At 42.5% G+C, this 18,234-nt stretch overlaps 1 protein-coding gene across 1 annotated transcript in view; it reads left to right on the top strand.

Annotated features, from left to right (window-relative positions):
• The first annotated feature begins 1,233 nt into the window (after positions 1-1,233).
• The window catches only part of PCNX2 (pecanex 2), a 288,518-nt gene continuing 271,517 nt past the window's right edge, over positions 1,234-18,234 (top strand). Inside the window, 1 exon segment of the mRNA XM_045087258.1 lies at positions 1,234-1,472. Within this exon segment, the coding sequence (XP_044943193.1) occupies positions 1,320-1,472 (153 nt within the window). The 5' untranslated portion in view covers positions 1,234-1,319.

Raw genomic sequence — 18,234 nt, 5'->3', positions numbered from 1 at the left:
CAGCCACCAGCAAATGCTGCTGCAGTCCAAAACGTGGCCAGGGAATATGCGGTGCCCACATCAGAGGGGAGATGCGATGTGTTTCCAACAGAGGACACAGGAAAGACATGTTTGGGGACCATGGAGCTTCTAATCCTTGCTCTTGCCCAGAGGCCCTAACTGACACAAGGCTTTCTCTGCTCATTCCTGATCAAGCCAAGTTCCCTTTCATCTCCTCCATTTCCAAAACCTGTTCTCTGTGAGAACCTGGAACTCATTTACTTGAAGTTATCAATTACTGATGATGAGAGTTTCCTTTCCTCATTCAAAAGATGAGTTCTTCTTGATTTCGTTCTTGTCCAAAACCTGCTTTTAGAAGAGAATTAGAAATTGACCTACTATAAATTATAAAATAGTATAAAAGCTTAAAGATTATTAGTTCCCTGATATCTTCTAGAGGGTCTTCCTATCTAAACAGTATAAAAAGACAGACTAAGTTCTAAGTAGTCGATTGATGACTGGGATTATGTTAGAGGCAAACCGTAAAAAGACAAGTCTAACCGAGGCCCCTCAGATCATTCCAGAAAGGTTGTTATGTTCTTTATCTGCCAAGTTGGACAAACACAGAGGGGAGGAGGAGGAAAGGTCAGGGAGGCAACAGGATCAGTGCCAAGGGGGCAGGGAGGGCGTAGGCTGACTAATTGCACGTCTGAGGTCAGCGGTTAATTAAGGAGAGTGAACCTGTGCAGACAGTGCTCAGGAGGGAGAAATTACACTGAATGATGCGTGACGGGATCTTGGTTACATAAATATTTTTGGTGCAGGGAGCAAAAGGGGGAAAGGGAACAGAGCGTGTCTTGGTGGGTCTCTTCTGCATGAGAACACCTTTGATTTTTTCAGCCGTTCACACCCCCTAATAAGAGGATGCGGAGGAAAAGAGGGGGCTGCGGGCAGAGCCGGAAAGAGAGGTTGGAGGGACTGAGAAGTCCTTGCATCCCGCACGCGGGCCTGTCGGAGCGGGTCTGGGCGGGCGCTGGGCGGAGCCTGCGGAGCATCCTCGGAGCGGCCGCCCCTGAGCACCATGGGAAAATCCTTCCTCCCTCGGACATGGCGCCCACCTGCCCCGCGGCAGCAGCCGGGTCCGGCGCCGCGGTCCGCGGGTCGGGGCAGAAGAGCAGCTCGAGCCTCGGTCGCGGGGCGGAAGGGGAGGGCGGGGGCGGCGGCGGCGGCGGGGGCGGCGGGGGCGCCCGGGGGCCGGGCTGTTAGAGCCGCGGGCGCGCGGGCAGCGGCGGCGGCGGGCTGCGTGCGGCGGGGCGCGGCGGCCCCGGGGCGCAGCCGGCATGGTGTCCCAGGCGCTGCAGCTGCTCCGGCAGGGCGTGTGGGCCGCGCTCACCGGCGGCTGGTACCACGACCCCGAGCAGAGCACGTTCACCAACAGCTGCCACCTCTACCTGTGGCTGTTCCTGCTGCTGCTGCCCCTGGCCCTGCACCTGGTGAGTGGGGGTGGGGGTGGGGGTGGGGCGCCCGGGAGCCGTGAGGATGGAGGCAAGCGGGGAGAGCGCCCCCCACACCTGCGGGCTGCCTCCTGATGGAAGGGGCTGGCGCCCGTTCTTAAGGGGTGGGGTCCAGAAGTGTAAACGTAGTGTTGTAAGATACAGGAGTCCCGGGGATGCCACGGACAGCGTGGGGCACACAGTCAGTAATGTCGTGTTAACTTTATGCGGTGACAGACGGTGGCTGGACTTTCCGCGAGGACCCTTTCACACTGTGTACAAATGTCGAATCACTGTGTTATGCACCACAAACTCATATCCCTCTGCGTGTCAGTTATACCTCAGGCTAAAAGAAGAGAGGTGAAATGAGGAAGGTCTTGGGGAATTTGGGGCAGAGGGAAAGGGGGCCAGGGACTCCCAGGCAGGAGCTCTGGGACTCATTAAGAATTGATGCTGGCTGTTAGGATGAGTCAGGCTGCTTGTCGCTGGGGGAGGTTGAACCTGTTTTGGAGGTGGAAAATCCTAGGCCTCCTGGCTGGTTAGCTGGGCATGCGAGTCAGAATGCAAAATGAATTGTGAAAAGCAAACCTATTTCAGTTGTGGATTTTGCCCCCCTCCCCTCTCTTCCTGCTTTGCTTTGAGAAGGCAGGTTCAATGATCAATTACTTAACTTCCAATTTCTACACCACTATGTAAAGGGATCTATAGATAGAAATAATAATGTGTGAAGCTAATGCAGTTTATGTCAAGTATTGCAGTACCTAGTTGGGGCTTGACACTTTAAGAGGGTTACCATAACCCTCCCCATACTTGCAGAATAACTACAGCGATGACCTTCTTGGGTAAATGAAATATACCTAACTGCTTATTTGAGAAGCTGTAAAGGTAAGGTGCTCCATGTCTTATTACATGTTATGTGTCAAGAATCTAATTTTGATATGTTTCTTAAAGGACTTTATTCCTAAAATGTAATTTAATCATGTTCTCCCAGAGGAAAATCTTCAGTAAGTTTGCATAGCTGATGACTTCCAAGTTTGCCGTTTCTCTTTCTTTCTTTCTTTCTTTTTAAGACTTTATTTATTTATTTGATAGACAGAGATCACAAGTAGGCAGAGAGGCAGGAGGGGGTAGGGGGAAGCAGGCTCCCCACTGAGCAGAGAGACCGATATGGGGCTCGATCTCAAAACCCTGAGATCATGACCTAAGCCAAGCCAAAGACAGAGGCTTAACCCTCTGAGCCACGCAGGCTCCCCTCGTGTTTACTCTTTCTGCATTTTATCCAGAGGGTCAGAATTCTGGCTCTGAAATCAGGCTACCTGGCTTAAACTTTGGGTTCACCTCTTACCAGTTCTGTGACCTTGGAGAAGTTACTTACCTTATCTTAATTTTCATTTCCTTAGCTGTAAAATGAGAAAAATAATATTACCACATGTACAGAGCTGATTTGGGACTTAACTGAGACACTTTTATTCATCTGACTGGTTGTCCCAGGATTGGACTCTCAGACTTGGTTTAAATTTCTGTTTTGGTTCATAGCACCTGTTTGGCCTGATGTTTGACCTATCCAAACCTCAGTTTTCTCAGCCTTAAAATGGGTGTGATAATGATCATATCACAGGAAAAATAAATAAATTTTCATATAAAAGGTATGAAGACAGAGAAGCTGACCCATATAAACCTTCAGTAAATGTAAGTTTCCTTCTTCTTCTATGACCTTGTTCAATATTTTTTCCTGACCTACAGGTCTTGGTGTTTTCTCTTGGCCTAGAGGGGCAGCATAGCTGAGTAGTGAGGAACACAGGGTTGGGTTCAGTCCTGGTTCTTCCGCTTCCTGGTGATGTGAGCTTGAGCGAGCTTCCGCTTCCTGGTTTGTAAAGCAGGGATGAGAGTACCTCCTTCTAGGGCAAATATGAAGGTTGATTGGGTGAATGAATGAATAGTTGATTGAATGAATGAATGAAGGTACTTCTCAGTAACAGGCACATAGTGACTGCTCAGTAGAAACTGGGCTTTTTTTTTTTTTTTTTTGCCCTCTTCTCTCATCACTCACTTGCCAGAATCTGTGCATCCTACTCTGTCTCAGCTCTCCTGATTTCCATTCAGCTAAAATTAATTTCTCTTCTCTCTTGCCCTTCTATCATTCTGTATTTGCTGTTAGCACAAAAGCACATTTTGTTTGTAAATGGTTTGTACTTCAATGCTGGAACCTGTATTTACCTCTCCTCCTAGATCAGGAGCTTTTTGAGAGCAGGGGTTTTGATTTTGTTGATTCATCTTGGTTTTTCTTGTTGCATCTAGCGAAGTGCCCTGCATTTGGTTAATACTGATCTCATAGATAATAAACTGGTACAAATAAAATCAACCTGCATCTGTCTTCCTGTTCCATCTGCATTATATAGTCCATCTCAGTATATATTTTGAGTATTTCTGGTCGTGAAAGCAATATATATTCCGCACATCTCAGCAACAACCATATTAGCATTTAATATATAGTCCTACAGATATTTTTTTGGACATATGGGCTCATTTTTTAAATGTAAACTCCTTTTGAGATTTGATATATGCATGTGATCAGAACCCTTAATTTCTATCTAATTATGCTTTATTGAGTAGCTTGATTTCTGACTTGAATTTGTGAATAGGAAATTGTCCTTAGTTAAGTTTCTTTTTAAGGCTATTTAAAAATAATTTTTTTGTGCATCTGAAGAGTTTAGCAAGTAAAAAGCCAATAGCTTAAATGATTTTACTCTTATATTGGATTTTTTGGATCAAATGAGATATGCCAAAATTTTTGTATCTTTCTGCCAGTGTCCTTTCAAGTATTACAGAATATTTTTATGGGAGTGCTGTTATGCTACTTTTTAATATATCTTCCCAAAAATGCAAGTTAGCCTTTTATGTTTCTGGTTTTCTGGTCTCTGAAAGTGACTTCAGTCATAAAAGACCCTCCTTCTCCAGGGGAGGCTTCTGTTCTCTAGGTCTTGATGTTTAACTATCTTCTGAACTTCAGTGCTTGACTCTAATTGTTAAAATCTCTTTAGTTTGTTCTGCTTACAGGAACTTAGTTCAAAAAAACTACCTGGCTGCTCACTGATAGCAAAGACTTACTTGAAGTTCTGTTATTTAAGGGGCCCTGGACTTTTCTGGTTTTTGCACAATTTGAGTTTAAACATGTTTAATCAATATGGTTCTACTGTAGGGAAAACCCACCTTTTAATTTAAAGGGGACTTTGAGTATGTAAATTATAACTTCATTATTAATTATTGAGACAGACTTATCTCTGAGCCCTAGAGTTTACTTAGACCTCATGAGTAATGTGGAATAAACAAAAGATTATTTATTAGTAGTTACAAAGTATTTACATATTTTTGGGAAATGATGAACTAAAAGCATTAAGCCAATTTGGATAATTTGGAAAAGAGTTCTACTTTGATTTATTATCAGTGTCATTTTCTTTTGGGCAAACTAAAAGATGCATTTGTCATTAGAGACACTTAAATGTTCACTTATTACACATGTTCTTGTCCTAATTTTTTTCGAGACAATGAACGGAAATTCATATGGGCTTTAGGACAGGAACACCACGGGCATGATTCTGACCCCGTGTCAGTTCTGACAGCATTGGCTCGTGTCAAAAGGCATCCCTGCTCTACCAGCTATCCATTACCTCCTTCCGCATGCCTCAGTTTTAGCACCTATAAAATGGGGAGTATGGGTTTCATTTTAGAGATTTAGCAACTGAAATCCAGAAGGAGTGGGTTTCTTGCCCAAGGTCATCTAGACAAGGGGGTAAAATCCAGAATTTTAGTTGAGGTCCTGTTGTAACTGAGTTCTTGGCCTTCGCACAACGCTGTGCTGTCAGATTCATACACGTGAGAGCATGTGAACGCCCTCAAACAGTAGGTGCACATAAAGTGGCATTCTCATTGTCCTGGTGGCAGTATGATTGCCCTGAGCAGAGGGAGAGTTGAGTAGTGGAAAAAATGGGGTGGTAACTTGGTATTTTTCAAGACCCCTTGCAGGACAAAATTATATTTGATTTTCACAGAAAGCCTGTCTTTTATCTTGTGACTCTAGTTTTATGTTGCCTTTTTCTTTCTTTCTTTTTAAAAAAGGTTTTATTATTTATTTGACAGAGACAGTGTGTGAGCACAGAGGCAGCGAGAGTGGGAGAGGGAGAGGCAGGCTCCTGTGCTGAGTGCTGAGCAGGGAGCCTGACACAGGGCTTGATCCCAGGACCCTGGAATCATGACCTGAGCTGAAGGCAGATGCTTAACCCACTGAGCCACCCAGGCACTCCTCATTTTCTTTTGTTTTAGCTAGACTTTAGCTCTGTTTCCAGTTCTGCTTTTTGATTTAGTGTTAGAATCTTCCTTTGATAGGAACCACTTCATTTCCAGTTGCTGTAATTATCAAACGGGATTACCTATCTCGTGCCAGTGTAGCACTAGACAAAAAGTAACCACTCCATGCATGCGAGCTGTTACAACTGGTCAACCACTCTGCCCTTATAGTCTGTAGCCAGTTCTCCATTTGTGTACATAACAGTTTTTCCTTAGGTTTTGCATTTCTTTGTACCCCTCCTTCCACTCCCACTTCTAACATCTAAGATGCATTTGCATGAATTATGAAAAGTTGGTGATTTCCAGAAGTGAATCTTTCCTGGCTTGGGACTTGGGGACCAGACCTCAGCCTCCATTTGACCCTATCAGATGGAGGAAGCCTTTGTGCAAAACTCAAACTGCACAGCCTTCTGTGGCAGGCCTGGCTGGGTCTGCTTGGTCATTGTCACCATGTTACATGTACTTCCCATGCTGCTGTCCCCAAAACGTTACCTCTCATCCTTGTCAGTCTTAGTATTTATATATTCAATTTTTCCATAAAGAAGGCTTTTTGTGCTGTGGAATCACAGGGACCATACTATCTCTCTTTTGACTCTGAGAAGCTTGTTATCTGGTCCTTTGACTTTTGGGGGTTTATTTATTCTCACCTGACCCTTTGTATTTTTCCATAACTTACTTGCATGTCTGAGCCTCCTTCCTTCTGCCCTCGCCTGTCTACAACAGACAAGGGTTGGAGGTGAAGCAGCTGTAACTTGCAGATGCTTAAAGGCCTTCTTTCCTGGCCCTGGGCCTCGGGAGAAGTGCAGATCCAAGTCTTCTAGATTTGGGCTCAACGCCATCCCATGCAGTTCTCTTTAAAATTCTGCTGTTCCATGGGGCGCCTGGGTGGTTCAGTGGGTTAAGCCTCTGCCTTTGGCTCAGGTCATGATCTCAGGGTCCTGGGATCGAGCCCTGCATCGGGCTCTCTGCTCAGCAGGTTGCTGCTTCCCTGTCCTCTCTCTCTGCCTGCCTCTCTCTCTGCCTGCTTGTGATCTCTGTCTGTCAAATAAATAAATAAAATCTTTTTTTTTTTTTTTGGCTGTTCCAGGTGGCTCTTGGGACTGTGTGTGCACAGTCTTGGCTCCGTGAGGACTTTACCTTCCTGGGGCCAGCTCTTTCACTAGGGGTGTCCATCCATCCGTGGGGTATCCCAGGGCAGTCATCTTCGACCTCTCAAAGGTCATAACCCCTTGGCTGATGATCGCCACCCTTCTGCAGAATTCCTCCTGCTCACCCTCATCTCCTGCCACTTAACCACATGGGTGTTGTGGGCAGGTTACATTTTGTGACTGTGGCAATGGAACCAGCACTTGCCTGGCCCTGGGATGTCAGCCTTTGGAGCACCGTCCAAAAATAGTGCTCTTTACCCCTCTCTTTCTGTTCTAGTATTTCAAGTTCATGACTAATTTTCTGGCGGTTAAATTTATGTCTCCCAACCCACCCCCACTTCCCTTGGAGCTTTTTGAGATTTCTCCCAATTAGTAACTAGTTATATTTGGATGCTGCCTCCTCAGAGGTACTGTTAGTTTTTCCGATTGTGATGTCTAATACTTTAATACCCTTGATGGGTTTTTGTTCTGTTTTGGTTTTTGGGTTTTTGTTTGTTTTTTGTTTGTTTGTTTGTTTGCAGGGAAGTTGACACTTGGTAAGTAATGATTGTTTTCCTGATTTTAACCTCTTGGTCTCTCAGATGGTTACTTTGAAGTTTTAACCACTTTATCCTGTCTGAATCTCTTTTCCACATCCCATGGAAGAAAAACATGGAAGAAAAAACAGTTCTTAGTGGTACTCAGATTTTCCCCTTGTTTTCTGATAAATCTTTCCCCATTAATGTTTATTGTATTATTATTATAAACTAGGCAATAGCAACAGCCGATGCTCTCCAAACACATACAGGGCAGGCCCTCTCCTAAGAGCTCTGCAGGCCCTCAGCTACCTCATCCTCACAACCCAGAGAGCCACTGCCCTGATTCCCATGTTACGGTTGATGTCATTGGCACAGAGAGGGTGGCTGACCTGCATCAGGGTGCACGGCCAGTTGTGACCTAACCCGAGGGACAGTCCCAGCAGCCGGTGCTCATACCAGCCGGCCCAGCCACCTGATAAGGTCACTTCACAACACAGGCGTCTACATCCTGCATGTGGGCATGGAGAGGTACAAACTCCGAAAATGTGCAAAAGACCATCTGGAGAAAAGTTAACTTCCCCCTTGTCTTTAGTATCTCATCTGAGAGGCCAGCACTGCATATGAGCTCTTGTGTGTGTTCCAAGGATATTTTATCCACGGTGGTTGGGGGGGAAGTTTGGTGTGGGGGTACTGGGCTGAACCATAAAGCAGCCTTATTTGTCCTCTGTTGCCCTTATGGTTTGCTCTCGATTAAGGGTTTTTTTCCTGCTCCTGGATAAAAGCATGCACAAGCCCCAGGACTCAGCTCACAAGTAATAAAAGTCATAGAGATGTTTTAAGGAACAAAACACAGACTAGACTGAGATTTCAGAATGTCCCATTCTGTATGGTGATCAAAGCTCCAACCATTCACTAAGGATGGTACACTGGGTCCCATTCTCCCCTTCCCTCACATGTTGGTTGATGTTTCTGATGCTTTTAGTCTTGATGAGCTGGAAAGTTCTTTGTTGACTGGCACAATGCTAAGCTGATTCTGGGCTCTAGAAGTCTGGCACGGGTTCCCTGCTGCACCTCTCTGGCAAGGCCTTCCCCAGGTTCTTTGGAGACCCTGTTCTCCTTGCCAGCACTCTGTCCCTTACAGGACATGGTTTCTCAGAATTGGCAGTTCACCAAAGTGGCTTCTGCAGGAGTCATACTCCATTCACATTCTCCTTCTCACTTCCCTCTCAAACTGGGGGGACTCATAGTGAGTCTCTGAGTGGTCCCACGGCAGTGTTGCTGTCTTGATTGGGGCAGGTGCATAGGACTCACTGAATACCATTGGTCCCCTCCAAAACCCTTCACAAGTCCTCTCTCTCTGGCCTATACTACATCTCCATTTTGGGTGAGAGATTTCAGAGTATTCTAATTCACTTTCATAACCCATTTAGAAGTTTCTAGATGTGGTTTTACTAGAAGTTGGTTGGAATCCAATTTTTATCCCATCTTGGCTTTTTGTCAACACGTCCAAGTGAAAATTTTGTTATAAACATATGCAGTCATTTGTACATATATTTTTATTTTTCCACTTTATGGAACATCTCAGACATCAGTATATAAAGAGGTACATCATTATTTTTGATGTTCACATAGTTCCACTGTATGAGTAAAGGGTGATTTATTCGACCTATCTCCTGGGAAGGATACTTGGATTTTCATATGACCTTTACCCTAATGTGAATATTTGGCTATTTGTATTACGTTTCATTGAATATTTGAACATATATACGTCAGTCTGGATGTGCTAGCTTGTGCTGATCTAACAAATAACCTTAAAATGTCTTTGACTTTACCAAGTTTATTTTTTATTCCATTATATGTCCAACATGGTCAGTAGGGGTTGGGAGGCATGGTTAGTTGGGGGTCCTGCTCACTGCAGGCATATAGGCACCTTGGCTAATAGAATCTCCATTTTGGGTTGGCTACGGGTCTTCTACCCCTCATCCCCACCCTGGCCATTGTCATTGCCAGTCACTGTGATGGAGGGAGGGAGAGAGAGAAGGTCATGCAGTCACTCTTGAAGATCCTGCCTAGAAATGGCAAATACCTCTGCACTCAGACTTCTTTTTCAGGGCAAGTTGCATGGTCACACCTAACTCCAAAAGGAGAGGAAAGTGCAGTCGTACCCTGTGTCCAGGGAGGAACTGGATATATTTGTTGGGCAGCACTTATATCTATGCCATCAAACAAAGGGCCAGATGTTCTGAGGGGTACTGGGGAGACAGCAGACAAAAGATAGATCGGGATCTCTCCTCATGAAGTCGGCAGAGAAAGGCAAACAGGCATAAATAAAATAACGACAGTTGTTATACGAGAAGCACAAAGTGCTGTATAGTGAAGATGGAAGACCCCATCTTGGCTTTTGTATTTAGGGAAGGTTTCCCAGAGGAAATGGCTTCTGATCTGAGACCCGACAAATGCCTACAGACTTAGCCATGCAAAAAACTGGGTAGATGGTGAGGAATTGGGATCAAATTCTCAATATAGTGAGACACATGGATGCTGTTTTTTTGTTTTTTGTTTTCTTTCAGGTTTTTGGTCAAATTTGAAGTAGGATATTACTTTTTTTTTCATGCTATGCATCTTTTTAAAAATTTATTTTTATTCATTTTCAGCATAACAGTATTCATTATTTTTTCACCACACCCAGTGCTCCATGCAATCCGTGCCCTCTATAATACCCACCACCTGGTGCCCCCAACCTTCCCCCCCCCGCTGCCACTTCAAACCCCTCAGATTATTTTTCAGAGTCCATAGTCTCTCATGGTTCACCTCCCCTTCTTTTTTATTGCCTACATTTTATCTTTGAAAGCTTCTTGTGCACAAAAAAGTTACAAAAACACTGAATGGATACTATATGCCCTTCACTTAGATTCACCAGTTCTTAATAATTTGCCACATTCCTTTCATCATTCTCTTAGTATATTTATATGTTTTTTTGATTCCGCTGTATCATTTCAGAATGAGTTGCAGGCATCAGACTCTCTTGGGGTTCCTGGATGACTCAGATGATTCAGCCTCTGACTCTTGATTTCAGCTCCGGTCATGGTCCGAGTCCAGGGATGGAGCTTAGTGGGGGGTTTGAGGATTCTCTCCCTCTTCCTCTGCCCTTTCTCTCCCTCTCTTAAATAAATGAATTAAGAAAATATTTCTTTAAAAAGGACACTTTCTCCCTAAAAAATGTCAGCAGGTATGTCTTAAGGGGAAAGACATCTCCCACATAATTATCATGTGCAAAAAAATTTTATTAATCTAATGTTGTCTAATGTATAATTCCCGTCCAGTTTTCTGTTTTCCCAATAATGCCCTGCCTAGCTGGAGCTTTTTTTGTTTTGCTTTTCTGGATCCAGGATTTAATCAAGGGTCATACATTGCTTCTAGTTGTCATGTCTCTAAATTACATTGTATTCTAGAAGGAGCTCTTCAAACCTTTCTGTTTTCTTTTATGGCATTGAAAGATGTTTTGCAGACTGTTCCTTAATTTGGATATTTTGGATCATTTCCTTGAGATTAGATGTGTGATTATGCTTTCTTTGGCATGAAATCTGCATAAGTAATATATCCTTGTCATGCATAACATCACAGACACGTGATATGACTGTTAGTGCTGGTAAGTCTGGTCACTGGTTAAGGGGGTGTAACCTACATTAATCTATTATAAAGGTACCTATTTGTTCTTTTGTATTTAATAAGTAATCTGTGAGGAGAAATCTAGAGGCAGTATATATTATTGTATTCACCCAAATCTTTCACTCAATGGTGGTAACCTGCTTTGATTCTTGCCTAAAATAATTATTGCAATGGTGGTTGCAAAACAGTGATTTTCTATTTATTGGTTTTCTTCTGTAAAGAAAAGCTCCCCCCGCCGACCCCGTCCCGGTAGTTTTGTTGTGCTTGGTAGAGCTCCTAGACTCATGTTTTTTTAATTCAATGGGTTAAAATCTGTTCCTATGATCATTCTTTTTGATACTCAAATTACACATAATTTGGCAAGTGGGACTTTCTTGCAGCAGTTTCTCCAAACTTTGGATATGTCCCCAGCAGGTTCTGAGTACTTTCTTGCTTTCTGGCTCAGCAAGATAGCCAGGCTTAGACTTTTGCCATCCTAGCCCTGGGAAAAATAGCTGTTTTTCTAAGGAGGCTGAATCATTTTAGTGGGCAATGGCATTTGGAAACAAGATTGAAGGCAGCAGTATTTGTGTTCATTACTACTGGATTGTCTTTACTTTGGGATCCTTTTAGTAGACAGCTGAGGGAGTCTATCTATCTCTGTATCCATCTGCCTATTGAGACTTTATTCTGAAACCTTTAATCTGATACAAGTCAAAGGATTCTTCCTCTCCTTTACTCCTTACACATTTGTACTTTTTCCCACAAGGAGAACTCAAGTTGCCAAAAATTTAATTTTTTTCCATCTCGAAATATTCACAGAAAGTACTACTCCCATACCACTATGAAAATAAAATCTTTCAGTAAAGTGCAAAATTGCTCTGAGCTTTTAATTATTATTGTTGAAGAATATGCCAGTAGTGTGTTATGAGAGTGTTGTGTTCTAAAGTTATTTGGATGGGTGGCTCAGTAGGTTAAGTCTGACTCAGGCTCAGGTCATGACCTCAGGGTCTTGGGATCCAGTCCAGTGTTGGGCTCCCACTCAATGGGGAGTTGACTTGTCCCTCTGCCCCTCCCCCCACTCACGCACATGCGTGTGCACATGCGCTCACTCTCTCTCTTAAACAGTCTTTAAAAAAATAAAGTTAGTTGGATTAATTATTTGAAAGAATGTTTTAATTGGGATTTAAAATTGTGTTAGTTCCAGGTGTACCACACATGATTTGATATTTGTATGGGAGTCATTCTTTACTTCTATATTTGATTTGTTTTCATAAGTACATTGTCAGTTTGATGTATGTTTAGGTCCATTTGTGAATTTATAATTTAAGTGTTTTCCCTTCATCCTTGTTGATTTAATAATTTTTGTAAGTATAAAATCTTAATGTGGTTCAGAAAACACATTTCAAAGATATGTTGTTTTACTTTATAAGAAATTTTCTCTGGCTGCTGGGTGGAAGGTAGATTAGAGAAAAAGCAGAAATAGAAGGGGACATTCAGAGGCTTTTTTAGTGGCTTAGCCAAGAGACGGTGGTGGCATTAAGAGGGAGGCACTTGAATTGTATTTTCATAAGATTTAGTGATACGTTCATTTTGGGGGTGGAAGAGTGAAGATGAGGGAGGAATCAAGGTCATCTGGTTTGAACAGCAGCTGTATGAGCTTCCATTGCCGAAGATGGGAGAGGTAGGAGAGGACAGTTGGTGGGAAGAGCAGGGAAACCAAACATCTAATTTCATACATATTAATTTGGAGTTTCCTTCTAGATATCAAAGTGGAGATGTTGAACAGATAGATGTAGATGTTGAGTAGATAGTCAGATATAGGAAGCAAGAGTAGCTAGAGGTTAGAATTTGAACATCATCCATGTAGAGATTCTATTTACTATCAAGGGACTAAGTGAGAGCTCCTAGAGAAGATGTGGAGAAAGAGGGAAGATTTGATCTCCACCTCTTTACCTTTCTCTGCAGGCAGTAAAAACGTCTGCCTTGTTCCCTGCTTCTTCTCAAAACACCATATCTGAGTTTATTATCCTGTGGTATTGATGAACGATGTGTAGATGATGGTGATGGTGACAAGTAATACTAACATTTCGGAGCTTATTACATTTCAGATGGTGAGGTCCAAGGAGCTCTTTGTAGACGTAGGGCAAACAGGTGGTATGGGTGAGTCAAGGAAAAAACTGGAGACCATGGCATCTTGCATTAAATGTTTCCCTTTACAGACATTGACAAGAATATTCTCAGTGGCGTGCTCAGGAGTTGAAGCCAGATTGCTGTGCGTTTCAGAGGCAGTGGGAGGTGAAGGAGTGCAGACAGCTGGTGAGAACGGTTCTGTCGTGCGGGGAGCAGAGAAATGGCACAATATCTGGGGAGAAGTTTGGATTCAAGAGAGGCTTATCCCTCCACTAACTGCAGGAAGGTGGGGATGCAATCTGACTTCTCCTCTGCTGCTGGTGTGGTGCTTTATACCACTCTCTCTTTCCACTAATGGAATCTAACTTGGTAAGAAAAGACACAGTTTTGATAGTGCATATACAGTTTGTGGTCAGGCTTATTTCAGTATACTCACTGCAACGTTGCAGCCAGGATCCAGATGATTAAACATGGGGTTTGAAAACCCTGACGTTATTCTTTGTGTTGGATTTCCTTGAAGTTCAAATCTGCTGTTGTTTCCAAGATAACCTTTGTTTAACTATTTATGTGACAATTACACGTTTTTTGGTGGCATTTGTGTAATAATTATATACTTTTCCCACATCATGGGAAACTTGTACTTTAAGAAGACCATTGGCTCAAATGAAAATAATTTTAACTCTTTTATTGATATTGATTGATCTTAAATATGGAAGTTTTAGACTATGAGGGACCTGAGTAATTTTTTTTTATATTGGATTCCGTGGATGGTTTAGTTCCTTCCCTCAAAATCTTTATCATCTAAAAAAAAAAAAAAAAATCAAGAGAACCAGTGCTTATTTGCCTTTGGTCTCCCTCATCTTTTAATAACATCTTCTTCCTTTCAAGATGGCAACTAGATTCTAGATAATCAGGGGAGAATGAAAATCCCTGACTATAGGAAATATCTCTGACACAAATATTTTCTCTAGAAAACAACTGTCTTGGCTTATTTCATAATTATTTTTTGATTGATATAATATTATATTATAAAATATAGATATTATATATTACAATAATATATAAATGATGTATGATATATATTATTATAATATAATACAATAATAATATTGATTATTATTAATACTCCCGACTGTCTACACAGATAATAAAAACATTTGCTCTGTTGCCCTTTTCTCTATCATGAAACATCTTTTTTTTTTTTTTTTAAGATTTATTCATTTATTTGACAGAGAGATCACAAGTAGGCAGAGAGGCGGGCAGAGAGAGAGGGGGAAGCAGGCTCCCTGCCTAGCAGAGATCCAGATGCGGGGCTTGATTCCAGGACCCTGAGATCATGACCTGAGCCATAGGCAGAGGCTTAACCCACTGAACCAGCCAGGGGCTCCTATTGTGAAACATCTTATCTGAACTTTTTATTCCATGGTTTGATTAATGATGCATACATAAGGATGATGATGGTGATGATAAGTGACACTAACATTTGAGTGCTTATTAAATTTTGGAAAACATATGAATAAAATAATTAACAACCTGTTAAGAACTATTATTCCCATCTCACAGAAGAAACAGATTTAGAGAGGCTAAATAACTTCCCCAAGTTGCAAAATTGTGAAAATGAGAAAAATTTAAAACATATAGACATACATTACTATCATAAATATTGATTTATTCACTAATATTTTTGAGTAACTATTTGCTGGATACCAGGCTGGGTGTTGGGAGTATAGTGGAGAAAAAGTTGGATCTGGCTGTTATCCTCATGGAACTTATTACCCTTGCATGACTCTTAGGAATAAGTAAGAATAAAGAAAGAAAATATAAACACCTTAAAGGGACACAAACAGAGAGTTGACACAGAGAAATATACCTAGGTACATACATATATAACCCATAAGCATGTGAATGATTATTTTACTAATAATCCAAAGAGTATGTATTAAAATAATGTGATTTTGGAATGTCTAGATAGCAGAGATTTAAAAGATAGCACCTAATGCACCTTAAAATTAATTAATTAATTAATTTTTTGAGAGAGAGAGAGAGAGAGACCATGCATGAGTGGGTGGAGGGCCAGAGAGAGAGAGAGAGAATCTCAAGCAGACTCCCTGCTGGGGTGGGGAGCCCGATGTGGGACTTGATCTCAAGCTCCTGAGATCATGACCTGAGCTGAAATCATGAGTCAGTAAACCACCCAAGCATCCCCACTTAATGTATTTTAAATAAATAGCCATTCTCAAGAATTTAGAGGCATGTATGTACAAGGTGAGTCACCAGAGCACTATTTGTTATAGCAAAGGACTAGACACAGATCTCTATTGATACGGAGCTGGCTGATGAATTCTGGTATGTCCACATAGCAGAATGCTGTGCAGTTAGAAGAACGTGGTTGAGGAAGTAGGCTGCTGTAAAAATGATTTCCAGGACCCACTCTTGTGGGGAAAAAAAAATAGTAGAAGCTATGTATAGACTAGAAAGGAGGAGGGAAATATGAAGCATGTATCCAGCTGCTTATGTTCCACATAAGGACGTACGTATAGAAGACACAATAAAAGAATAAATTTTTAAAAATTGATAAAAAATAAGCTGAGGGAAAGAATGGGGGAAGGCAACAGAGTTAGCAACAAGAAATGAACTTGTTTCCTAATTTGGTGGCTCACTCAAAAAATATTTTAAATGACTTTAAACACAGAACTTCTGGGGACCCTGTGTGAGTCAGTTGATTAAAGGTTTGCCTTCAGCTCGGGTCATGAACTCAGGTCCTGGGATCGAGCCCCGCATTTGGTTCCCTGCTCAGTGGGGAGTCTGCATCTCCCCACCCCAGCCCTTCACCCCCGCTCATGCTCTTTCTCTTGATCTGCTGTCTCTCTCTCTCAAATAAATAAATAAAATCATTAAGAAAATAAACACAGAGCTTCAAAGCCTAGGGGTATAATCTAAAGACAAAACAGCTACAAAGAAATCTTAAATTGACTTTAGTTTTCTTACTGCCCTCATAAAATTTTATATTATTATTTTGAAATTTTATGATATATATATATGTAAAGAAAATAAGAAATCATGTTATTATTTTGAGGAATCATGATTTTGACAATGAAAGGAAACATATAAATCAAATCCCAGAAGTTACATAGATCCTTGTCATCTTTCATTTGAACTGGAAATGCCCACTGAAATCATGATTTATTTTTTTTTCCTTGAAGAATATGTATTTTTGGGGGTCCCTGGGTGGCTCAGTGGGTTAAAGCCTCTGCCTTTGGCTTGGATTATGATCCTGGGATCAAGTCCCGCATTGGGCTCTCTGGGAAGCCTGCTTCCCTTCTCTCTCTGCCTGCCTCTCTGCCTACTTGTGATCTCTGTCTGTCAAATTAAAAAAAAAAATGTATTTTTTAGCTCTATTAAAACACCTAAAGCAACAATAACTCAATAAGAATGTGCAAATCCCACACTCAGATTCTGGGCTCTAAATGCCATTTCCTTCCAGAAGGAACAAAGGCTCATTGAAGAAACAGCCCATCCCAGATCTGGGCCAGAAAACGTAGGAGTCCAAAGTCAAAGCAGCTATTGAAAAATACTGAAGTTATGTTAAAAGGCTATGGGGGCAAATTTGTAGGTTCCCATCCAAGATGAGTCCATTTGAGCATCCATGGTATGTATTTAGGAGTGGGATGACCCTATTGGAGGACCAGACATCAGTGATGGAATATGGAAACAATACAGGATGCTGAAAGGCTCATCTCTACTACCCCGATCAACTGCTCTGTTAGCAAGACTTTCTCCTGGAGCTGCAGCTGGGCTGTGGTTGGCTCCAGAAAGGAACAGAGTCGGGGGTGTCCATGTGTCCATCCGCAGATGAATGGAGAAGCAGGGATAACACCAAAGAAAAAACATACAATCCTATTCATATCCCTTGGTTGTCAGAAAACCTTCAGTTCTTAGATCTCTCCACCCCATCTCACAGAAGTGTACCCCATACTCCCACCACAGGCACAATCCTTTAAGAATTCTTTCTCTCTCTGACTCATGAGATGGGGGCCCATGTGCCCCTTTCCATCGTGGGAGTAAGTTGCTTCTCAAGGTTGTGGTCTCCTTCATGTGCTCTCTGCTGCAGGATTCTTTCTCCCTCCATCCTATACTAGTCATCTCAGGGGAATCTTAAGGCAGCCCGAGGTGGAAGCCCCAGCACCTTACCGTGAGTCAGCTACTTCTCGTGACTTCTCCCAGCACTTGGCTTTGTCAGCTCCTGAGGAAAGCTCAGTTTGTCCTTGCCATCGTTTGGGAGCCTTGAACATGAGGGAGACCAAGGCCTGGCATAACTGCTGAAGCCAAGAGAGGGCACGGTGCTGACTGGGTCAGGCACTGTAGGATGTTTGAAGAGAGACACAGCCCTTGCATTCAAGGAATTTATAAAGACTGGGAAGGAGAGTGCATAAAAGTGAGATAGCCTTCTGTGAGTGGCACAAATCATAGCTGATTTGGAAATCAGAGTGCTTAACATACAGTGTACACTAAACCATTCACTAACCAACTGATTAATAAAGAATGGTAAACGTAACCAGTGGTGTTGCAAAGAAGAGTATATTCTGCCTTCTTCCTCCTGCACTTGTCATTCATTGCATCTTCGTGTTCTCTGTGTGGCTTCATTTCCCCCTTCTCTCTTCAATCCAGCTCTGTAGTTCATTATCTTCTCTCTCCCTTGAGAGTCAGGCCACTCTGATAGCTTTGCCTGTTGCGACTGTGCTAATGGAATGTGCCTGGCACCCACCATTCCCTAGACTCCTGCTCCATGTCTTGTGTTATCATTTTCCGGCATCATGCTCAAAGCCTAGCTTCCCCGTGAGGCCCTTGACAACAGCTCCTCTTCTCTAAGATTTCCTCCACTGCCCCTAAGTGGGCAGCCTCACGCTCAGGTAGGACAGTTGACTTGAGCGAGCCCGTCAGTTGTGCGCCAGTGTGCATTGTTTGTATGCT

Source organism: Mustela putorius, unplaced genomic scaffold (genome assembly GCF_011764305.1).
Source record: "Mustela putorius furo isolate JIRA1106 unplaced genomic scaffold, ASM1176430v1.1 tig00001075_pilon_pilon_pilon, whole genome shotgun sequence".
Classification (NCBI taxonomy): domain Eukaryota; kingdom Metazoa; phylum Chordata; class Mammalia; order Carnivora; family Mustelidae; genus Mustela; species Mustela putorius.
The sequence above is the reverse complement of the archived record's forward strand: the minus strand, read 5'-3'. Positions and strand labels throughout refer to the sequence as shown.